Here is a 24,477-nt window from a genome sequence, read left to right as displayed (position 1 = left end):
TTGACCAAAAAAAGATCTCCAGAGGCACATTATAAATTATTTACTAACATATGCATAAAGAAATCCTGAAATAAATGCTCTGGGAGCACTGTGGCCTGGAGTGATTGAACACAGTCTCCATACAAACAGACTTCTTCAATGTCCTGACGCTGTAACATGGCAAAATGGAAACCATTAAATATACAGCATGTTAAGCAAAGAGAACCTGTCATCACTGCAATGCAGGTTGCACTGGCACTCCTGCCAGCCCACTACAACAGTGTTCAGCATGGGGAGATAGATGTACTGCTCTGCTGCAAGGCTCTGCCCGAGTTCAGCTGCCTACAGGGATTTCAAACTGGCACCTGCTCAGAGCCTTCGGGACACAGTAAGGCTGTCTTGAGACACACAGAAATATTCACTTTGAAATGCTAAATACTTGGCCTTAATTGACCAAACAGTGGCGAGAAGTGGGGGACTCACAGCCTCAGGCTGACTAGAACTGTTTTGGGGAGTTAACTTTGTCTTAAGTTCAGCCAAAGGCAAAACCCTTTGACCAGCCGTAAGTGCCACATTTACTGGGCTCAGTACCATTCCCCAAACCTCTCTTTGGCTGTTTCTGTATTAACAAGCTGTAATATAATACTGAAGAACCTGGAGCATTATGTGATTAAGTAAGAAAACAGCAAACCAGAACTTCTTATTCCAGTAACAGAAACATCTGGAGGTTTCACAGTCCTTCCAAAGCCTTTGGCTTGCAGGACTTCTGAGGGAAACCGGGATGTGATGCTACAGAAGAGCCACACAACATTCCAGCCCCGGCTCAGTGATCCTCCTGATTTTGCAGCAAGCTGCCAGACTCATTTGCTGACCCAACATGCCAATAATGCTTAGTTAAGGCCCCTGCTCTGCTATTTCAATGAGTACAGAAAATGTTTAATTTTAACTGATTACAGTAGAACAAGAAGCATCTACTGTGAAATTCTGACATTCAGCACGTTTGCTTACCATTTTATTTTGGGCTTAAGGTGGCATTAACTTCCAGTTCTCTCATTCCAACCCACACCAAAATAAAACACAGTTTGTGAAAATCATCACCTGCCTGCATTTAAAGTCAAAGTTTCAGAAAAAAAAAAAAGGGTTAGAAGGAAAAATGGTGGAGGTGGAAAATAAAGATACACACATAAACTGAGAATGAAGGGAAATGAGCTATGTGGTTTCCATGGGAGCTATATACTCCTGTCTATAACTAAGAAAAATATTAACATTCATTAGCCCAGATTTGCTACCTTTTCCCCCCAGCAAGTAGATGAGGGTTTTGTTCAGCCAGAAAACCTGTCAGTGAGTCTGGGTAAATATTCCTTTAGCAGGAATATTCCTTTAGGTTAATATTCCTTTAACAGGAATATTAATGGCAGTAAAACATTACAGAAAGGTAACAACTTTATAAGGAATATATTTTCATTGCTAAGATTCTTCTACCATTGCTTATTTGAAACAAAACATTCTACCTTCCTAAGAGGAGTGTAAGAGCAGCTACTTACTCACTGGAAACACGAAAACTATACATTTTCCATTTCAGGAGCAATTAGATGGGACACTAGAAAGAATAGTAAGCTGCAAATAACCTTTTTTTTCCTATTACTTGTTTGCAAAACCAAAGTGTTTGTCTGTCCTTCCTTCCTTCCTTCCTTCCTTCCTTCCTTCCTTCCTTCCATCCATCCATCCATCTAAAAAAATACCAGTCTCATCTAACTTCCCTGTCCTTTCCCTGCCTCAGTAATGGCAGTTTTGCAGAAAAATGCCAGTGCCAAGCACTAAGAAGGAAAACAGGTCGGATTATTTCTCATCCAAGCTTCTCAAGAGGTAACATCTAATGAAAAAGAAGCAACATACTTAGTAATAAATGCCGATAAAGACTTTCTCCAGCAAACACTACCACTACAGGATGCAACCAAACATAACGTAAAAAACAGTGGCTGCTTGACATAGGAAAAGGACTACAAAAAATGTTTAATATTTAAATGGACATTTCAACAAAGAACATTTAAAACTACATTTACAAAGTGTTCTTTTCAAATGGAAGAACATGAAAATAGCTTCTTTTCCTCCAGTGCTTTCCAAGGTTTTTAAACCTGCAGCTCATAAGCAGACCAAGTTCCCATGAGGAGACACAAACACCCTGACAGGCGGCAGGCAGTGCCAGCTGCTCCTGCAGCTCCAGGGGCTTCCCTCCTTGAACAGCAGTACCTGGAACCCACACTGCTCTCTCCACCTCCCTGCAGCTGCATTGGGACATTCTGTGAACATCACAGTTGCTTTCCTTTAGTAAATCACCAGGATAAATAGTACCTAAAGGACATGTATAGAGAGCAAACTCAGCAGCAACAGGGAAAAAGCACCAGACAGAGGGAGAAGGGGAAGGGCAAAAGGTTTAGTTTACTTGGCCATAAAGACAAAAATCCTTACACCCCGAAAGCGAGAACATAATTTTATCTTTGTTCTTTCTTTTTCCATTTCTATTTTAGCCTCCTCCTCCCAACCTATTCTGTCTCTCATCCAACTGCTTTGTCTTGGCACCTTCTTACTTGCTTGATTTTCCAGTACCAAAACCAACAGGTTTTTGCAAGGACAACTGGATCTTAGAAGGAATGTTACTTAATAAGCTTATTATGGGGAAAAAAACTATCTTCAACCAGTAAGCACCAGAAAATCGGTTAGTTAAAAACCCTAAGTATCAAGTAGCTTGAGCTGGTGCAGAATACACTCATGGTCAGCCATTAGATCCCTTCAGAACTGTAACATCTGTGGATAGACACGTTCTGCTGAAGGAAACTCCCTTAGGTATGAACATCTGTACTATTTTAGGAAGAGAAATTCCCTTGCATGGCATTCCACTTGGAATCCAGGCTATTTCAGTTTAACTCTGCTAGCCAGTTTAAAGAGGAGCTAAGGCAGAGCCACATGATCAAGGTTATTTCCCCGTGCAAATCTCTTTACATTAGTACCTGTAGTGGCAGGTGCAGTGGAGCTGCTTCATGGTACAGAATGGGTCCTGCATGTACTGAATAGATCCTGCCAGGGACCTGCCTGTGCTCCTAGGACTAGTGCATTGTTTTCTAACTGCAGGACTTAAAATCTTTAGCCTGTCCACTGTTGTGTGATTCCCAGGAAAACTCCTGGGGCATTCCTGTCTTGATCACGCTTGCAGGTTTTCAGCTTCCCCCGCAGCAAGAAGCTGGAGCACCAAGCTCACCTGAATGCTTTGAAACACACCAGAATCCCTTTTAATTGGCACACCCCAACAGAGATCCAACCATATCATTTAATTAACCACCTTCACTCTGCCAGGATTATAAAATACATCGCACACTGATTAATATTACGTTTTATTGAATGACGTATTTCTTTCAGGTCAGGCCACATACATTAGTAAAGAATTTTCAAATGGTTTTAAAGTTGAAACTTATTAGCATTTGTAAGAGGAAAAGAAACCCAACCAACTAAGCGAATGATCACACAGAAAGGAAGATGTGCAAGTGAGAACAGCACTTTGCACTTTCTGAGGAAGAGCTGAGGCAAACAGCAGGCATTCCTGTCAGTAGTCAGTGTGCCATTTGTCACTGCCTGAGTCCCTCCCTGCATGTGAGGGGAATGCCTCGCTCACTTAAGGCACTTGGTGAAAACTCTAAAACCTGAGGACCAATCGAGAATTAATCACTTAAAGCTATCATTCAGGTTGAATAGACAGGCTGTTAATGAGGGTGCCAATTAAGTGGATTCCACAGGCTAGTCAAATTCCAAAGCACAGAAAGATGCATTAACATATAATTAGTAAAACCCATTTCTGTATTATAACGTTCAGCTGTAAGAAAGCTAATGTTAAATTTTAGCAAAAATACACAGTGTCAATTTCAGACTTCAGGGACTAAAAAGATTCTAAGAAAAAGTCTTATTTAAAAAGTGCTGACATTCACTATATAAGCTCTTGCAAGACTTTTTGTGGTTTTTGTTTATCATTTTAATCACAGAGGTTCAGATAATTAACAGCTAAATGAAAGTAAAAACATATCCAAAGTCTCCTAGGCTTATAGATGAAACATTGGAATGTAAACATAGGATACTCTACTTGTCCACTTGTGTCTGCAGCCTGCTGGAAATGAGTTGCAAGAGATGTCTCATCTGGGAAAACTTCATTGCACTCCAAACACTTTAGACTATGTCTACAGAGTTTCGATGGATCTTCATCTAGCGGCATAGCTGGAATGACAGGAGAGCTCGCAGGGGCCGAGATCACTGTCCCAGTTAAGCCAGTCTGGATCTTTGTTACGGAGTGTGTGCCAGCTCCCCCTGGGCTCTGGAGCACGGCTGTGGCAGTATTGCTGGAAGGAGATGCTATCATTTGATCTGCTGGGACTGGTTTTAGGATCAGGTGGGAGCACTGCATCACGACGCCTTTCTCCTTGTGCCCCCGAGCGTGGGACAGGAGACTACATTTATTGTAGAAAACTAAATTCTTTGTACAATGATTACAAGTCACTTCAATTCGCACACTCCTCCTGTCATAATGCTGGGTCAGGCTCTTCTCGAGAGCAAACGAGTCGCCACACTCCAGACACTTGTAACCTCGTGTTGGTAGCGTGATTCCGGCATTGGCAGGGGGGCTAAGGTTTGGGATGTAAACTGGTACGGGGTTGACACTGCTCAGCACCTTATTGAATGCTTCCACTACAGAGCTCTGTAGAGATGACACCACCTGCACTCGAGACACCTTTTTTGAAGGCTGGGAGGCGGCTGCAGAAATTATTGCCTGCTTGATTTGCTGTTGGGGTTTTGTTAGCACTTGGCGCAGTTCAGAGGTGGTTTGAGCACCCTGAGGCAAAAGGTTAAGGTTGGCAAGATGGACTGTCTTTGGCACAAGTTTGGCACTGGCAAGGCTCGATGCTGGCACCACGACCGTCTGCTGCTGGATGGCGTTGGCAGCTTTGATAATGGCGCTGCTGGCGCTCTGCACCGACGCAGCAGAGATGACAGTGGCTTTCACTGTGGTGTTGTTAGCCAGCTTCAGATTGATCACTTGGGAACCTGCTGTTTTCACTGCCGAAACAGGCAGGAAAGCAGTAGCCACGGGTTTGATAGTGACCTGTTTGGGGGCAAGTTCTGCAGATCCAACTGCATTGGTGACAACAGAGGACTGCAGAGGAGCTCTGGGAGGAGAGGAGAGAACAGCAGCGGAAGTTGGTGAGGACAGGAGAGATGTCATGGAGGTTACCATGGAAGCACTCTGCTCTGGCTTTTTACCACTGTCCAAATCAACTTCTGGCAGCACTCTAGTAACAGTTCTCTTGATCTCCCCAGAAGAAGTCTTGATGGTTTTTATGCGAACCTTAGGAATTGCTGGTGTCGATCCCGCGGGAGAAGACGGAGACCCTTTGCTACTGTTCTCACTCGAGACGCTCCTGGGACTATCGGGTGGTTTGACAGACGGCTTCTTAGCACCATCAATGAGACTCTGAGACTCTGGAGATTTTTCTATAGCCCGGGGACTTTCACTCATGTCTTTTGGTAATGGAGAAGACTCTCCTGAATTAGACTGTAAGTCTTTAGTGCTATCTGTAGCTGCCTTTTTAGCACTCAGTGCTGCGATTGCAGCAATGCAGGATGAAAGCTTTGCTGATGACTTTGCTTTGGACTGGGAAATGCTGGCAAGATTTGTGTCACATTTTTCGGTACTCAGTTTTCCATCAAGTACCCTGTTTTCAAGAAGCTTCTCAGAATTGTCCTTTAGTAACTTGTCCTCTGTTTTTCGAGTCTTAAAAGGCTCATAGACACTTAAATTCATGGAGTTTGTCTCTGTCTCTCGTTTAGCAGCTTTATTTTTATCTATACTACTTGAAACAGTGATTCCAGATTTAATTAAGTTCTCCCCTCCAAGTGCCTTTAGTTTGTCATATTCCTGCTGCGATAGAGATCCTGCCAAGACATTTGCTCTGAAATTTGCACGCATCTCCTCTTTATCTGGGGGGTCATCCACCTCAATTCTCTCATCATCATCAAATTCTTCCGCACTTGATATTGGGCTGAACTGGTTGAAGGCTGAATCCTTCAGTGCAGTCTCAGAAGCTGACCCATCATCTTTAAGTGATTTCCCTTCATCTTTACTGTAACTCTCAAGAGCTGCTGATGTTAGGAAGCCATTGTGCAAGCTATTGCCTGTGGCATGGTGGCCATCCTTATCCAGACCTTCGGAAGAATCAATGGTACGCACATTTTTCACAATGACGCTCACCCCAACATCAGATGATGATGGGACATGGGAGTCTTCATCTGTGTGAGCATTTTGTTTGATGTGGCTTTCGTGGTCATCATGTCCAGATTCAATAGCTGCTTTGGGATCTACCATGTCTGGTATGTCAAAGGCTGCAAGAAGGTCATCAAAATCTGGGGTCTTCATATCCCCCATGGCCATGTATTTGATTGCAAGCAAATCTGTAAAATAAGCAGAAAGTTGTCACTTTAAGCTCTAGTAGCAGAGTCTTATACAAAACAAGCACTTGTTCACATCTGCCACGCAAAGAAGTGTTATTTCACTTTTGAAGTAATGCTTTTAGAGATTATACATCACAGAACAGTGTTCCAGTCCAAGTATACAGTTGAATTATTATACCAAGAACTACAGTAATTCATAAACTACACAGATGGTAACCTGGCAATTTTATTCTGGGCCCAAATTGCAGTGGCTTTCTTCCTGTTTCCTCTCCTACACTCCCTCCTATCTTCACCCACCCAGACTGCAAAATACCTGTACATGCATAAAAATAACATGAGACACTTGTAATTTCTCCTAAGTCTTGACTTTCCTTAACAGTTGCACTGTTAATCTGAGGATTAATTATTCTTGAAAATAATGAAGTACAAAGTAATAAACATCTGTAAGATGTAGGTATTCATCAACACTGGCTACCTGGAAGTCATTGTGGACTAGGAGAAGGCAACTGAGGAAAATTTTGCAAGGCGACTGGAATAGACACAGATATTTCAGGAAATAGCTTCAAGTAAATACAAAAGGGTTTGGAAATTTGTTAACACAGTTCACTTAATGGTTCTGGGCCCTTTGTCTAACTTATGAAGTCCTTAATACAAAAACACATGCGTGCACAGTATCAAAATCACAAAGCAAGTTTCTATGAGGATTAAATAGAAAAGACTGCAGACACCAAAGCATATCAAATCCATGTAAAATGACAGAAAACTTTGACACAGTTTCTCATAATCTGGGACTCTTAATTAGTTGCATTCTGGTTGTACAGCTGTCCATAGGTGTCTTTTTACAGTTGTTGCATACACTCAAAAAGAGCTAGATTGTCTCCCTAGTCTGAAACATCCCCTAACTAGATATCCTGGAGTGTAATTAACATTTATCCATAACAATGAATTAAGGTCTGCTTACACATTTAATTCCTCCAAGTATGTTTAAGATCACGACTGCCCAGCACAGGAGACACAGCTGTTCTTTACTGAGAACTACTGCTGCTCTTATCAAGAACTTCTCTCATTCTTCAAACTTTTCAAGCAATCAAAGTTACACAAAAAGGGAGACAAACATGGTCAGTTGTGATACAAAAGGAAGAGAAGTTCTAACCTGGCCATTTAACTAATCTCTTCCTCACTATTCTAGGGCACCCATCTTAAGATTCAGTATATAAACTATGTTTCCACCACAACTGCCAGGACCCTGCAGCCATATTCCTATTACTCACTTTTCTTTTCCTTTTTTTATTTTTTTTTCTTTTTTTTCTCTTTCCCCCTTCTTCTCAACAAATCTTTTAGTACCTCTTTTCCTTTAAGGATAAAATTCCGCCTTTTATCCAAGATCAAAATCAACCGACACCTTGGCTGCCAGACAAGCTGTGAGTCTATTCCTTCTCTGGGCCAACAAGATGCCTGTAAATACTTCAGAAGAGAAAATAAGGCAAGCTTCTCGTTCCCTAGGAAATCATGGTTTTCCAGGAACTGGAATTTCTTTGAAAAGTGCTCTGAGAATGCTGGAGAAAAGTTATACAGAAAACCAATTTATTTACCCTTACTACGTAGTTTCCCTGAACCTCTTGGGTCACAACACCCACCCCTGTATCTGTGTGTCAATATCTTACTGAAAGTAAGTTCTCAGGATGAACCAGCAGTGGTTTATTGCTTTCCCAGAGCACGTGTGCATGACTTTCTACACTGTTGTTTCTTTGGAAACACACCTCCTCAAATGTTTCCTATGAACAGCATGAAGAACACGGCACAGATTTTAGCCAAAGAAAGGCACTCCTTGTCTGTTCCACTGCCTTGCTTCTCCCAGTAAGGCTTTCTACTCCAGTTCACCTGATACCACATTCCAGGGAAGCACTCACTTGGGGAATGAACTATGTCAAAACAAGAACCAGACCACGAGAACCCTCTTTTGACAGTAGAAGCAAGCAGGACAAGCAGGACTTAGAAGTAAACAGCTGCTTCTGAAGAACAGACTTTTTGTTTTAGTGCACGGAATTGTTATCACTCCTCCTCAACCCCTGTATCTGTACCTGTTCCAGGTGGAAAGACTCTAGCCATATGAGGAAAAACAAACCTACCCTTTCATGTTCTCTGTTGAGATGGGGGGACACACCAGAGAAAAGCACACATTTTTTCTTACTTTCCAAGTCAGATTTATCGTGTAGCTCTGGCTTCAGGACAGCTGCAGATTAGGCCCAGCATTCTCCACAGAAAGATCAAGCTGCCTAGAAGCTGTTGCTGAGACTAAAAGGTATTTTTCTGGATAAATCCAAGCAATTGTAAACATCCAATCAGAATCGCTCTGGGGAAGTTCAGCAGCCTAATGAAGACAAGGAAATAGAATAACCTGGTAGCTCCCAGCCAGGTCCTATCTCCAAACTGCTCAGACCCCTAATTTTTGCCTATCAGGTACAAGAACAGCTTCAAGCTTTCCAGAAACAGCAAATAATCCTCCTCCCTTCCCAATACTTTTCCAATTAATATTCCCTGTGCATGAAGGCTTCTATCATTTCTGGATCACAAGCATGGTCTTACATGCTCAAGTTTTACTCTTTTATTTATTCCTTAACCTTTGAAGAACCAACCGACTTTTCCTCCTCAACACTCAGCTTCCTATTCATCCAGACCTTGTGAACAGCTAAATCACAAGTCTGACAACTTCATACAATTGCTTTAACTCAACCAGACCATCTTTTCTGCCGTACTGAATTCTTGCCCTCTCTGCCTTCAAATCCCACTACAATATCTAACTCCTTGCTTTGTTCAGACAATTACTCAACTTCAGCTTCCCTCAGCAGCAAGTCCATTTGTTTTCAAAGGAAATAGGAAAACTGCCAAATTGAGTCTTCCCCTGCCTATGGCATTCATGTTCTTGTGACTTCATTCCTTTACCTGCCCATAACTGTTTTTACCACTGTTTGTACTACATACATTTGTGGACTGCACACCCTTTAGGATGGAGACCTTTTCTTTCCCGTGTTCTTCCGGCATTCTTTCCGGTTTTGTGAAAAAAGAACACTGAGAGAACACTGAGACAGCTCTTTTCAGGGTCTGGCACATGGCAGCATCTTGGTTCTGGTATAGCCACGTACAGGAATTAGTCTGTTACTTCTACTGATTCCCAGGCAGACACACTACTCCAGCACAAAATTCCAGGAACCTGGAATAATTACTCCACTTCCAAACAAGAGTAATGATGCCTAGGTAACATCAAGCTCATTCTGGACAAAAATGCCTACACAGGGAGCAACACCAGCCTAAGCAGCATAAAACCACACTTCTTTGGGTTTTGGTTTCTCTGTTGCTGTGACAAGAAATTTCATCAGGTAGAGAAGACATAAGGGATTCAATCAGAATTACAGTAACATATATCCTAACATTAGGCAAACTTCATCCTAAAACACGGATTACGAGCTGTTCATTGGTTATTAGTAATGATGACTGACTTACACTTCCAGTCATTTGCTCAGAAAGCCAAACATTGTGAAGACAGACAAAGCAATACGTTAATCTAACCACAAAACCTTCCTCAGGAAATGGGAACCACATCTCCAATCACAGCCTCCTTGCCTGGTTTCACATACTCAGCAGGCAAGTGGGATGTGCAAGAGGCCACTTCAACCACAGTCAGCAATGGCTCTCATGCTCATATACATAAATGCAGGTTCCTTTTCACTATCATAGGGCCCATGACTGTTGCAAAATCCAGAAAAACACTTGCTTCCACAAATCACAGAAATCCTTTCCTAATATGCAAAGTAATTCTTACCCTAAGATATTTCAATTTCTCAGGATAAAGGTCTTATTTAACATCCACTTAGCATCCACAGCACGAGTAAGGTAATGCCAGTCCTAATGTAAACATCTTTGTGAAGTATGGGGTGTTTCGCAGTTAAAATTTATGCCAAGAACCTACTTTTTAAAAATTATACACCCTATCTACCTGCCTTCAAAAAAGAGGAAAATCCAATTTGTTTCCATGCTCAAGACTCAGTGAGTGAAAAGACTTAATCCACCACTGTAACAGCCAAAATACAGTTACTTGTAGTTTATGACTCCTTAGGAGCCTCATCCTGTAGTCCAACACATCAATTTTTGAACTGGGTATCTCAGGTTCTCTTTGGGTATGAGAAAACAAGAAGGGAAAGAGGAGGGTAATCTGGAGTCTAAACCACTGCTAGCACAGCCTGAAGAGAACCACACGCAGCTGGTTCAATGGTCAGGACAATCAGCCTTTGGCTGGCAAAAAAGAACAGGGATGTTTCAACACATCAGCAAGGAATCGCCTTGTGCACAACCTGGGGCTGAACAGGCCATCCCCAGCTACAGCTGGCCACATGAAAACCACCTGTCTTGATCAAGAGATTCAGGCCAGGGTTTGGGTCTAGCCACTTCCCAAATCCCTCCTAAAACAGAGATGAATTCCTGAAAAGCAGGGAAATCGACATAGCGATCTTTTTGCAGTCTACTTAAAAATTAATTACAATCATAGCTTAATTTTGTACTTCTACATGTAAAATAAGCTGGGGCAGTAATACGTGAACAATTCAGATGCACAACAATGAAGAGAATTTTGAGATTCCCAAACAAATGCAGACTCGAATTACATTCTAAATGGCACAAATTTCCCATCTCTTTCCTTTAAAGTACTTTTTTTGAAGTGGATGGCAATTGTGGCCCAAGCACAGCATGAGCAGCTGCAGCCTCCCAGAGAGCTCTCCAGCCAGGCAGGGCCCAGCAGGGCGACAAACAGGCCCGAGAACATTAGGGTCAACTTTGGGTTTTTCTGAACATATATTCCTGGTTCTCTGTTGCATATTTGAATTTTAACACACAGGCATATGGCTAGGAAAACAACAGTTAGTCAATTCATTCCAAAGGGACTTGGAATGTGATAAATCCTTACCCTCATTCTGGAGATCAAATAACTGAGACCAATGCAAAATGAGATCCTGGGTGCTGATAAAGAAGACCAGCCCTCCAGCATTAGCATTTGCTGCTGGAAAGCTGGCCTGCGTGCACAGTCCAAATCTCCTGAGGAAGAGCATTTACAGATATTACTAGACTGAAAAAAGACAACTCACCAAGAACACTGCAGACTCCATCTATTCAGTTTTCTCATCTTACAGCCAACAAAAATCCCTGCAAATTCAAAATCTCCTTTGCTAAAAATAAAAATTCATAATGCAGATAGCATTCAAAAACCCAAACAAAACAGATTCAAGGAATTTTGTCACAATCCAAGAATTTACGATTTTAAAGCTGCCTACTATTCTGGCAGAAGGAAAAAAAAATCTCAAAAGATGCTCTTGTGTAATATAGGAATTTTAGCTGACACTTGGAAAAGAACATGCATCCTCATCAGGAAGAGATCCTATTCCTATCAAGCAACAAGAATTCCTGTTTGCAAGCATCATTCTGCTACAGACGCCTCTAGTCAAATATAGACCCTCTGCATCCCGAAGCTGAAGAACAGGAGCAGAAATCAGCACAGTGATCTGTCAGGCATTTTGCTCCACCACAAGCTATTCACTGCTCTATCAAACCTGAAAAACAACACATCACAGCTGCAGTAAAGCCCACAAACCCAGAATTGCAGGCCAAATGTCAGCACGCTATTTTCACTTTTCTACAATTAATAGCTCAATGCCTTACGTAATCTACTGCAGTCAGAAACAAAAAGGTTCCCTTGGATTGTCACCTTGCCTCAGCAGCCAACACACAACTTACCCAGTACCCACTACCCCTCAAGGCTTTTAGGACTGTCTATTCTGCTGAGCACAGAGGAAAGGACCCTCATTTCACACCACAACAGAGTATTCCCAACGTTCTGCCTCCATATTATCTCAATTGTAGATTACCAAACCAGCTAACACAGCCAGGACTTGGAAGATTTTTTAAAAATCACACTGGTAAGGATTCTAGAGTTGTTGATTTCCTGTTATAGGAAGTAACAGTTCTAGCAAAAGAATCCCCCAGGCAAAATGTTTAGTGATCTACTGTGCAAGCTCTAACAGCCTTTGTTCTTCTTCCCTTTGGTAGATTCATTACTGCTTCCTTCTCTCTGCCCCTCTCCCTCCCTCTGAATCCTTCAGATTTCACTATAAGATAAAAATGTCAGCTCAAATCTAAGTACATATTTTGTATTTTCTAGCTGAGAAAGAAAAACTAAAAATTCTATCCATTATCCATTGCCTCCAGTTAAAAGCAGTCACCCCTCTGCAGCTGCTGCACTGCCCATCCGGTTTCCTATGCACAGTATTATAATTCACACCACTGATAAATGCACTGGAGCTCCATCCAGCCCCCCAAAATACATCTTTCCACTTGGCTGCTGCAAAATCCTCCCCAGGTTACAACACTTAAAGAAAAGCCATCCATACTATTTATTTTGCAGAGGTTTTTTCCTCTGTAGGCAATATTCAGTACATGTTTAACACCGAAGACCTTAATTAAAAACCAAGTATTGGGTCACTGAGATGTGGTCAAACAATAACGTGTAAATACTCAGACAGCAAATTCTGCATGTGTGTCTCTAATACAGCACACACAGCTCCCTGCCACAACTGGTCCACAATTCATGATTGTCATTCAGAGGCCTATTCCGTATCACAACACTGTGAAAAAAAACCTGTATCTGGATATATTTCAATGAAATACTGTATTTAGCCAAGATATCAGTAAGTCTTTACAAATAATAGCTTTAATCCTACTAAAACTGGAGGACTATGCTTAATAGCATTTCTTCAGTAACACTTAAACAATTGTCTCCTTCCGAATGTGCCAAGTGTGCAATCAGGATGTACCTCCACGCTATTGTTATTTTCAGCCCAAACCACCACGTCTCACCTTGTGAACCTTGACCTTTGAGGGATTTTTTTAGCCAGTGCTCAGTTACTGCCACAGTCGCATTACCTCTGCAAACACCAAAGGGTTAAAGGCAGCCCCAATCAATAGGCCTACAAGGAAAAAAAAAAGGGAAAACGAGTATGCCTTGCAGCATCTTTTCAATGCTTTTATGCACAATTCCACAACAATATTGTTTCCTTCTGGCCTTAGAGAAAGGCACAGCAACCCCCCCCCAATGTACCCTAAAGAAGAAAACCACAATACAGCGCCCTGTAAATAGAACAGCATGCAAAGCATCCTCAGTCACAAGCATAACTACAATTACAAATAATTCAATCAATTTTATTTAGTTTAGTTTTAAAATAGACTGCATAACCAGTGTCCCACCCTTGCAAAGCAAAAATATTTCAGTAAGGGTCATAAATCTCAGCTCTTGCCCATTCCTTAAGCATAAAAAGGCACAAAAAGCCAAAGTAATCTCAGTTACTGCAAATATGTACATTTACATACAGAACCCTTTATGACTACGTTAGCCACATACCAGTGCTGTGTGTCTAAAGTGTGCATTCACATACTGTTTTGGGATGGTATCTTTCTGCAAGCTCCTCTGCTTTTGGCTGCCATGAAGGGAGGAAGCTATCCCAGTGTAGTAGCTCAGTGACTGCATTGTGTTCAGGAGCTGATCTGCCTCAAACCAGTTCCAGCCGGTTCTGGTCACCCTACATAAAAAGCTATGGCAACCCTCGCTGAGTTGCCAACAAGACCCTGAAAATCGCAGGGGCTGGTTTTTGTGTGGCGTGGGGCCGGCACAGCCCGGTGCCCCGGCTCCCCTCCTGCCCGGCCCACGCAGCCCCTGCTCCCCAGAGCCCCCCGCACGCTCCCTTGCTCGCCTCCCCCACTTACCTCCCACAACCTGGCTGAGAGCTGTGTGTGCGTGCCTGTCTGTAGCTAACAAAGAGACCGCAATAAAAATCCTCATAGGATCTCTCTTGCAGCACCAGGCAGGCTCGGCCACAGCCCTGGGAGACAGGCTGCTAACCCGGGCTGCTACCCCTCTGCTCCCCCAGATGAGGGGTGGCTACTCACACACGTCACATCTGCCCCCTCATGCCCACGGCCGTGGGGTGCCCGATCAAGGGCTTCTCCCATCTGCCCTCCCCACTCCTCGTTCCATCTGGGGCTGCCCGAGTGGCATTTTCTGTGCTCTGAGCAGCATTACTACAGAGTACCCACAAACGCGCCTCCCTCCCCTCAAGAAATCCATTTCCGCAGCAGCAAGATGCCTACAAAATAGTTCCTTTGCCCCCTCCTCGCAGCACCGACTTGGCTGCTGCACTGATTTTTTTTTTTCTTTCTTTCTTTTGCTATTCGACTATGCTGGAGGCCTTGAGAAGCAGCGAGCTGCAGCCCCACGGCTGGGCAGCCCCCCCGGCTTGAGGCCGCGGGCTGGGGAGGCCCGGTCAGGCTCTGCGCAGCTCCCATCCCGCAGAGATTGTGCGGACCGACCGCCTGCCCGGCCCTGCGCCTCCCGGGCGATGCCTGGCCAGGGTCTCGGCCCCCTGCGGTACCCACGCCGCTGCGGGGGTCTGCACCCACCTGTGCCCGTGGCCGCTCTTCTCCTGCCCGCTCCCCTTCACCTCGGCCACGCAAGGGCCTTCCTCCTGCATGGCTGACAGGCACCCAGACCGAGACAGCAGCCACCCCGCTCCTCTTGGCTACTCACCCTTGCTCTGGGAACACCAGTAACCACCTCCGCCTACGCGCTGAAACCCCCTCCTCGCGGAGGCTGCGGGAGATGCTGCTCTGCGGGGCTCCCTCCGGGCGGGTGGGCGACCCCGGCAAAGCCCCTCTGCCCCTGGCTGCACCTGCAACTGAACAGAGGTCTCGGGCACAACCCTGCACCCCTCCCTGCGGAGACACCTTCTTCGCATCCCTCATCCCCACCCCGTTCTGGGGAGAACCACCATGTTCTTCCGCTGCCTCGGCCCGTCTTCCCCACACAGCCTGCTGCGGCCGCAACCGCGGCCGGCCCTCCCTCGGCCCCTCGGTCCGGGGGGCCGCTCCCTCCTCCGGGCTGCCGCGGCCCCGGGCACCTCCCCGCGGGTCTGCGCGCTCCCGGCCCCAATTTGCCCTGTCCGAGCGGGCCTTGCCAGCCCTGGGGACGGCCGGGGAGGAGAGGCCGTGGCCCCTTCGGCGGCGGGGAGAACGATCCGCCCCCGCCCGGCCGGCCCGGAGCCGCCAGCCCGGGCAGTCCCTGCACGGGTGCCCGCGGGGCTTCGGCCGCCGCCGGGCCGGGAGGAAGCGACCCCCTAGCATGCAACCTCCGGTCCCCATGCGACACACCTGCTGCGGCCGGAGCCGGCGGGCTCGGGCAGGGCTACGGCCCGCGGCGCGGCCCGGCCCCGCGTCGGAGGAACATAATGGCAGGAGGCTGCGGGGCTGGGCGGTGGGGGTGGGGGTGCTCGGCGGCACAGATGGGGAGACGCTCCCGTGTGATTCCGTGTGGAACGGCTCCCTGGAGAGTGCCGGGGGCGGGGAGGCTGCGGGGCCGCCGAGCGCCGCGGGGCCGGGGCCGGGTCGCGGCCTCCCGCAGCCCGGACAGGTCGGGGGGAGTTCCGAGCGGTGCCGGCGGGCAGAACCGCGCCGGTCGCCGGGGCCGATCTCCCCCGCGCCGAAGCCGGCGCCGCCCGGGTGCCGTGGGAGACGCTGCCCGGGGCCCGCCGGGCTCTTCCTGTGCCCCAGCGCCTCAGGCCTCGAAGGGCAGCCGGGGGCAGAGCCCGCGGCCGCTGCTCCGGTTCCAGGCCAACAAAGGACGGGAGGAGCCACACGCTGCCAGCTCTGGCGGTTCAGCCCCTCTGCCGGCGCTGCGGCCGATGTGCCCGGGCCCGGTCGGGGTCATCGCCCAGGTCCCGGGGCGCGGCCGGGAACCGTGTCCCGGAGCGATGCCGCCTTTCTTTCCTTCCCCACCCCGTTAGCCGAGCTCTCTCGGGCCCGCCTGCACAGCGCCTGCGGCCCGTGCGCTGCCTCTGACCAGCCGCCTTTGTTGGCTGCGCAGCATCCTGGCGGCATCGCCATTGCTGGGAACGGCAGGACGAGCTCCCGCCCTCTCTCTGTTACCACCGTGCAGCACCATTTTCACAACGTAAAGTTTTGCACGCGAATCGCTTTACTGAATCATACTAATGGCTTTAAATACATTACATCCGTCTCAAATTTATGCTATGAGAATAGAGTATAATAAATATTCTAGATAAAATAATGCTGGTGTATTAACGTCTCTTCGGAGCCTGTTGGGAAGGCAGCAGAACCCCAAAGGCATTCTGCACAAGCACAGCTCCTTCTGGGAAGCTGCCCCAGAAGCTGTGCCGGCAGGTATCGATCGGTAGGGCAGGAAATTACCCCTCGGGCCGTATCCTGGCTTCTCCAATCCAGCCTCCAGGTAAAAATTCTAACTGATTCCGACCAACCAAAACAGCAGCAGAACCTAAGTTCTACTGATTGTCAGCAGTGGCAATCCGTGAGTCTGACGAGTTTCTAGAATTTCAACATTATACATCGATTTTAGGGTTTATATAAAAGTGGATTTGTGCACTAGTTTTAATGTTTAAGAAGGGCCATGCAATTCAGGTTGCACAAGCCTTGGGCTCATCCTGCAAGTGACTTGTGGAATTAGCCATGATAATTACAACACCCTGTTTCTTCCCAATGCACCAGTAAACGGAATTGATAAAAGAAGTGAAAACAACATTCTCTTTCCTTGCATTGAATTTCTGTGGTCAGCTTGCATGATGGCATAAAGAGGATGGCAGCTGCAACTACTGCTCTGGTATTAATATCTGAGATGTTAATCAATTTCACAGTTCATACATGGCACAGAGGTCCTTGCGTGTGCTGCCTTTCACACAAATCTACTTGTTTTCCTTCCAGCCAGGTGTCCTTGACGTCTCCATGGGAGAAAAAGTCTGTCAGCTTAAGTATTTCACTTAAAAAATATAAAATGAAGGGAATTTAAAGTGTATTTTATAAGCCGTGCCCGGCTGATAGCACTTCTCCAGCGTTTTTTTTAATTCAAGCACACAAAATAACAGGTTCAGCACCATGAGTGTTCGTGCAGTCACTTCTGCACTGGGAGGAGGTTTTGGCATGTTGACCGTATGTCTTGGCTCTGAAGTCTTAGAGCACAGGTCCTGTTCATTCCCCCAGACACTGTGCCACAAAATCCTTAGAACCTGTGGTGGAAGAAATTCTCCCTGTTTAAGTTATCCTGTTTTCTCCCTTGTCTTTGCAGTAGAGAGGTTCAAATTCCCCAACCCTGCATGTCCTTGCATGGACAATCTCCATCCCAAGCAATGAGACCATCACCAGTGGATCCTTCCAGCTGGACTCCAGCTCTGAGATGGGATCTCCTGGTCACCTGTGCTGACACCTGCAGAGTCCCGTAACTTGTACTTCTTTCTCTGGGAACCAGGTAAATCTTGACCCCTCCTTTTCCTGAAGAAATGCCCCCAGTGCGGCCTGCTGCTCCTTCTGAGCAGTCAGCAAGGAGTGCTGTCAACTCAGAACACTTTGATGCTATGCTGAATGCTGAACTTGAGTGCAGTAATAACTTCTTAATTATTTAACTTCTAAGGACTTTAAGGCTCTTGAAATTCAGAACTCTAAATAGTGGTGTATTCATTTCATGCCTTCTGTACAGGGAATCAGTTTTAACTGCATCAAACAGAGCTTATGCACATTACAGATGTGCTGGGGCTGAAGAGGATTTTGCAGGTGGGTTGACACAATAAAAACTGAAGTCAATTTACATTTAATTCCTTTTGTGTCTGAATAAATACTGCCTTTTTTGTCCTTCCTGCTTTTGGGGAGGACAATAACAAAACATTTCCTTTCTAGCTAGCAAAGCATGCTTAACTTAAGCAAGAAGGGTAAAATACAGATTCCATATTTCCAATCCTAAATTTGTTTTCAGAGTAATAGCTTTACAACTTCTGGCAAATGCTTAATAATGTCTGTTAATTCCATTGCCTTTTTCACCATAAAATTTCTTGTAACGTGATCAACAAGAGCAGAGCAGAAGCTTGTATTTCTTGTTTTAGAATACTTATATTTTTCTTTTTATTGCTGTTTAGAATGCAGTGGTACTTTCCTTTAACAATGCATATTTAAATACTCAGTATTTAAAAACCAGCTTACAATTAAACTTCCCCTTTTCAGATGCTCCTGTCACTAATCTTCATGTATTTTCTTGGGGAAAAAAATAATTTTTCTTTGCTAGTTATTAAAATATGCCTTCTATTACATTTTGGACTAAACCCCCCGGGATTGCTTTTTAAAATGATGAGATTTATTAAAAGAAGGTGATCTCATAGGAGATAAGATGAAGGACTTTGGTAGGGAGAAATCTACAAACAATGCCCAGGGTTGTGGAACATCACCACCACAGGCAGTTTCCCCCAGATTTAAAGAATGTGTTCATGGAAGTTGGCAACTCGTGTTACGAGTTGCAAAGAGAGAATCTTTAGCTACAGCACGAAAATTTGCAATGCCCAAGTAGCATGAAGAGCGAGAAACCCTAACGACTCTCAGGATGATAAAAGCCCAAATACTGGAATGTCTTGAACAACAAGAGACTCCCATCTTTAATCATCTGTAAGAGAGATGCTGATTCAGATACAATACAAAGCCAAGTGGATTTGTCAGGGCTTAATGATACCTTTTTTTTCTGCCTGTTAACAAACCAGAGCAAACTAAGCATTATCCAAAGAAATCAGAGTTGGTTAGTGAGGATCATGGGATTAAAACAGTTCTGTTTGTGAGGAGTTACAGTCAATACCTCAGTTTTTCCACATGTACTGGGAGGTATGAGGTAACACCGTGCTCTGCCATGCTGAGAGGTCACAGCTCCTCTGGACAGGCAAGAGCAGAGCACACACACCTCAGGCACTCACCTGCATATGAACTATAGCGTGAGGCGTATTCCTGGTGGGGAAAAAAAGGGCTTTGCTCAAAATTTGCACATATATGAGACTCAGTGTTGCACATGCAGCAGGCCTGGTACACAGGCCATATGCCTGCAGCACTTGCTGGCTCATCCTCAAGCTGCCAAGCAGTGACACTGGTGTTCAAGGCAGACAGCTGAAGGCACTGTCACAGGCTTACATCTGTTGGCAAAAGCATGCCTTCAAGCCCAAGCATTTCTAGATATAAAATAGGAGAAATGAAACAGAAAAACTTGTATGACATGATGATTGTCAAAAGCTGGAAAAGCATTTCTTCTGCATAGGAGTATCATTTTTGGAGAAATGGATTACTCCCAGAAGCGAGGCAACCAGAGCTCCTCTGGGCAATCTGCCAGTGCCTCACTCCCCCCACAGGGAAGAATTTCTTCCTTATTTCCAATCTAATTCTGCCCTCTGTCAATTTAAAACTGTCATCCCTTGCCTTGTCACTACAGGCTCTGGTGAAAAAATACGTACCCTTTATGTGTATATACATGTGTACTTTATGTCTGTATACTCCCCTTACACAGCACCTACCACCCTGAGGCTCCCTGAGCACTGGTCACTCAGTGCTGTGAGTGCACCCCACCAGTACTTCAGCCAGAGCAGCAGCTCAGGGTGTGCAGGTAGGAGCTGCTGAGGACCAGCACACACCAGATCACAGCCATCTGCCCAGCAGCACAAGGAACACAGCCTCAGGCCAGACCTCCCAAACTCAGTCCCCCAGCTGCTTACACAACACAACCACAGGCGTATCGCAGAATGCGAGGCTGATGGATTTTTGGATTTTCCGTGACACTGCTCTTTTCCACTTACGAACACCTTCCGAGTGCTGGGCCAGAACCCCTCAGTCAGTTCCTCATCAGGAATTAGCCACCTGCGTGATTAACATCAGTACCACAGAGCTCAGCAGCCTGGCACATTGAAGAATGCCTGTTTTGTTCCCTTAACGTGCCATATGTATGGGGCTTTTTCCTTCCTCCTCCTGATATTTATTCAAGTATATGAGGATTATTTCTGAATTATTCATTATACAATATCTGATTAGACTGTGGCGGTGCTGATTCCCACTGCTTAATGAATGAGCCATTAGGCTTTTGCAGATGGTGCCATCAGCAGCTCCTGTGCTGTGTGTTCCATGCATTTACCCAGCAAAAGGAGAGCGCTGAACCTGAACACGGGGTGGGAGATGAGTAATACCCATGCAGTGATCCTGCAAACCACACAAAGAGAGCAAGTGTTGCTGCCAAACTTACATTTTGTTCTAGATGTTATCTAATATAATTTTCTCAGAAAATCATGGTATTTAGCTAAGTATATATCCCACCAAACTACTCAATAGACCACTTCAAGCAGTGAAGTAGAGGACAGACACTGTCAGCAGTTTACATATACGTGGCCCTGCAAGGTGTGGCAACTGCTGCCGTGGCTCATGGGTGTGAGCAGGGGCAGACACCATCTGTGTGCCCCAGGCACTTCTTTCTTGGAAGAGGAGACCAAGAAGTGAGAGAAGACACTGTATTCCAGCACCCAAGTGGGTTCTGTGTCTGTGAGAGCAGACACAACAGGCACAGGTGCACCCTTGCTTTGGAAGGGCCTTAGGAAGTGGGAGACACTGCACAGCTCTGGGTGTCAATGAGGTTGAGAAGTCCATCCCAAATCACACAGCTTGGCAGGGTTCCTGCTGGTCCCTCGGGGGCTGGCACCTGGAGAGCTGGGGAGAGGGGCACTAGGGACCATGCCGTGTGACACAAGGGGTGCAGGAACGGGCACACAGGCACTCAGGACCAGCAGCAGCTGTGCTTGTGCTTCTGCCTTTCCAGAACCTACTCTGGAAAACGGAATAAGCAAATAATAAAAGAAGGAGGAACCCAAGAGTGATTTTTCTGCCGCTTTTCCTCTGCGTACTTCAGGAAATGCTGTCCTCACAGATGAGGGTGGCAGCAGCAGCTCAGCCCGGCTGTGGTTGCCGATTCCAAGCCGCCTGTGGTGATCTTCCTAGGATGGAAACAAAGTTAAAATCAAGGCGCCTTGCTGGTTTGTGGCCAGCATGGCCACGGAGTCTTTCAAGCACTCATACTTTCCATGCTGGTCCTTGGCATCTCCTGCTGGAAAAAGGACATCTGATTCATCACCACCTACCAAAGATGAGTCAGGATTATACAAATTCCATTTAGTTTGTGTAACAACACTACTTCCCATGTTGCAAACTTTCCTGTCTGCTGCCATAAAAGTCGACTGAACAAATCTCTGAACACACAGTGATCAGCAAGAGATGCCCCCAGTGGGGGCTGGTGGCTGGCATGTCCTGGTTTTTGGTCCTTCCCTAGGACAGATGGGGGTTGTTATCACCATTCTAATTTCTCTCAAATTGCAAATACTGCTGCCTCTGCAGTGATTCTCTCAGCAGACAGGATTTAACAGCAGCTGGCTATTGGGTGCAGCTCAAGCAGCAGCTTGTTGGCAGCTTCCCTCTCCTGACAACCTGACCCCCAAGGTCTACTGCAGGCAGTCCCGTAGCCCAAGGTACACGTCCTGTCCTTGCCAGTTCACTAAATCCTTACTGGGCTTTGGCATTGCCCATGCTCCAAAGATGACTTTGCCTGTGTTAGCATGGCGAGAGGGAGGGAAGCTGCTGCACTCCTCACCTGGTGAGTGCTCTGCTACTCCACGGAAGTGTTAAAATACTCCACAACCTACACGACCAAAAATATTTTAGAGTGCACCCGAGTTAAGAAAACACTTGTGATGGCATACCACAGCACCCAGTGGCACGCCACACTGCTCCTCAGATGTGCCAGCGCTAGGGACAACCCTCTCCCATCCACAACGGGAGAGAGGAGCCCGGGATGATCTTTAGGGCACAGAGGAGGGGAGAGGCACCGGAGCAGCATCCAGCATCCAGGGTTTCACTGCTCAGCAGCAGCTCATGCTTAGTTCCATCAGCCAGATTAGCAGTCTCAGATGGCTTTCCCCTCTGCAGTACAAAAGGGCAGGTGGGCAGGCTCTTGACTTGTTTCATGTGAAAGAACAGCTACAGCAGCTACCTGCCTGGAAGGGTCGCCCAATGACAGAGCACTGCTCCCTGTAGGGCACCAGGTGTGGGGGCACATGTTCCCCCAGCTCCTCTGCTTGAGCGTGGGTTTCCCGCACAGCGTGGTCACCACGAGCCCATGGCAAGGCACCTGCTGCTGTCACTAGTGACAGTGCTGGGGGCTGCCTGCACCTACTTGGCCAAATTATAGGCTCACATTCTCTGGGGGGTGGAGGGCTCATCCTCCCTTCCAGCCCCAGGGATCTCTTCTCTTTGTCTCTTCACCTGTGAAACCTCTGCTTCAGAAGTTAGGCTCCCATGCAGCCACAGTGCCAGAACTGGCTTGGCTTCAGATCAGTCAAACATCTCCATCTTGCACTGCATGGGTGCAAATAATAATGCAGGCTGGAAAAGCAACTGCTGATCATAATCTCTCTACTCATGAGATTTTTTATTACTTCCTACAGCTGTCCAAAAATGTCTGTCTTACATAACTAAACCCACTCTAGTTTGTGATACATCAGAATTCTAAGTATACCTTTTTTACCTTACATATACAGCACAGTTTGAACATCCTAGAGCTGGCAGGCAGATGGAGTTTAACAGGAACTATTCCATCAACAGATGCTACTACTGAGTTCTCTTTGCTCAGTCTGGGAATGAACTGATGGGCAAGGCAAGAAAACATGTTTTCTTACAGAGACACCATCTGTCAGCTTGAGAAGCTGCTGTCACCAGTGACTCAAGATCAATTGTATAAGGAAAAACATTATTAATACCATTCTCAAGACAGCCCTATTATTAACTATATATTAACTATATTGTGACTACTGACTAGCATCAAGGCTGTAGCCAGAAGAAAGTACTGTAAATAATTAGCCTAAAAGGAAAATAACTGTAAACAAAATTAGCTGAGAAAGGGCAGTTATTTCTCTTGGGAACTTTTAGGTAACCAACCTGGGTTTAATCCATCTTTGTTATCATATTCTGTTAAGAATTGTTGCATGACATCAGACAGAGCATTTCTAGTTGTGGAATCTTACAGTCTCCACATAACAACAACAACAACAACAAAAGGTTTTTGTTTATCAGAGCTTATAAAGAAAAGAAGGGATTATTGGATTGCCAGCAGCAGAGATGTGGAGTTCCCATGGATTGTTTTATAGAACAGGATGATGGGAGGTGTAAATGTGTCCCAGCACATGCAGGGTACTAAAGGCCTGCTGGGCACATGGTTCTTCTCAGCAGATCAGAAAAGGAAAAAAAGATGCTGATGGCAAGACAACACCAGAGTGGGGGGTAAAGCACCTCATTCCAAGTAAAACTCACTCCAGCTGGCAAGTGGCTTGCTCCTGTGTATCCCACCACAGGAAAGCATGCTGTACCCATGTTAAAACCTGGATTATCCCAGAGCAGACAGCACGAGAGAAACCAGCAGGGGGTAAAGAGTTCTGCAGTGGTAATGAGTCCCACCTCTGACTTACGTGCTGGAATGCAGTGAGGTGCAAACAGCTGCAGTTCTGTACCTGCCAGCATGGGTAAATGGCTTGTCATGAAGCACAGCTATTTTCTGATTCAAACGAACCCACTATTTCCACTAAAATAAGAGCTGGTAATCCAATGGGTGTTTCAAAATTGTGTTTTCTTGCAATAGCAACACTGAACCAGAATCTGCAGCAGTTTTCTGCATATCCCTAAGACAGGCATGAAACAAAGCCTACAAAGCTTTGAGAATCAGCAAACCAGTATTTTATAGCAACTCTGTTGCTTCTTAAAAAACTGTTATGCTTTTTGCAGACCGAAAATATACCAGATTTGGTAGGCTATGAATATCTCAAAGCAGTCCTGAAAATTTTCTGGACCAATCCCAGTCCTGCAAAGCAGGTCTCATGCATACTACTGGCATTCAGCAGAAGAGGAAAGAGAGGAAAAGTGCTGACAGGCACAAAGAAGACAGGATGTGAACAGAGAAGGCTCCTAGGACCACTTTAAACACCTACAGCTCTGGCAAACAGCCCTTTCAGAGGGGAATAATCTGAGCAGTTTCTGACAGGCTGCCTGGTGGTAACCCACAGA

The 24,477-nt window shown here is 45.9% G+C and overlaps 2 protein-coding genes across 5 annotated transcripts in view; both read right to left on the bottom strand.

The window, feature by feature from the left end:
* Nucleotides 1–14,209, bottom strand: part of ZNF532 (zinc finger protein 532) — a 32,007-nt gene extending 17,798 nt beyond the window's left edge. For 2 of the 4 annotated variants that reach the window (XM_066180630.1, XM_066180634.1), the window contains exons 1-3: nucleotides 13,910–14,209; nucleotides 13,369–13,478; nucleotides 4,109–6,468 (exon numbers count right to left, since the gene is read on the bottom strand). In XM_066180630.1, the coding sequence (XP_066036727.1) occupies nucleotides 4,109–6,448 (2,340 nt within the window). In that variant the 5' untranslated portion in view covers nucleotides 6,449–6,468; nucleotides 13,369–13,478; nucleotides 13,910–14,209. Of the gene's footprint in view, nucleotides 1–4,108; nucleotides 6,469–11,603; nucleotides 11,662–13,368; nucleotides 13,479–13,909 lie in introns of those variants that run through there. The other 2 variants (XM_066180631.1, XM_066180633.1) reach the window with 2 other exon arrangements.
* An 873-nt stretch (nucleotides 14,210–15,082) lies between these two features.
* On the bottom strand, nucleotides 15,083–15,702 carry LOC136287981 (uncharacterized). Its single transcript, XM_066180635.1, is given in 2 exon segments — nucleotides 15,083–15,209; nucleotides 15,211–15,702. Coding segments are annotated over 2 exon segments (618 nt in total). The 3' UTR covers nucleotide 15,083.
* Nucleotides 15,703–24,477: the final 8,775 nt, after the last annotated feature.

Source organism: Chamaea fasciata, unplaced genomic scaffold (genome assembly GCF_029207755.1).
Source record: "Chamaea fasciata isolate MVZ Bird 193981 ecotype frontalis unplaced genomic scaffold, bChaFas1.0.hap1 SCAF_4, whole genome shotgun sequence".
Lineage (NCBI taxonomy): Eukaryota > Metazoa > Chordata > Aves > Passeriformes > Sylviidae > Chamaea > Chamaea fasciata.
The sequence above is the reverse complement of the archived record's forward strand: the minus strand, read 5'-3'. Positions and strand labels throughout refer to the sequence as shown.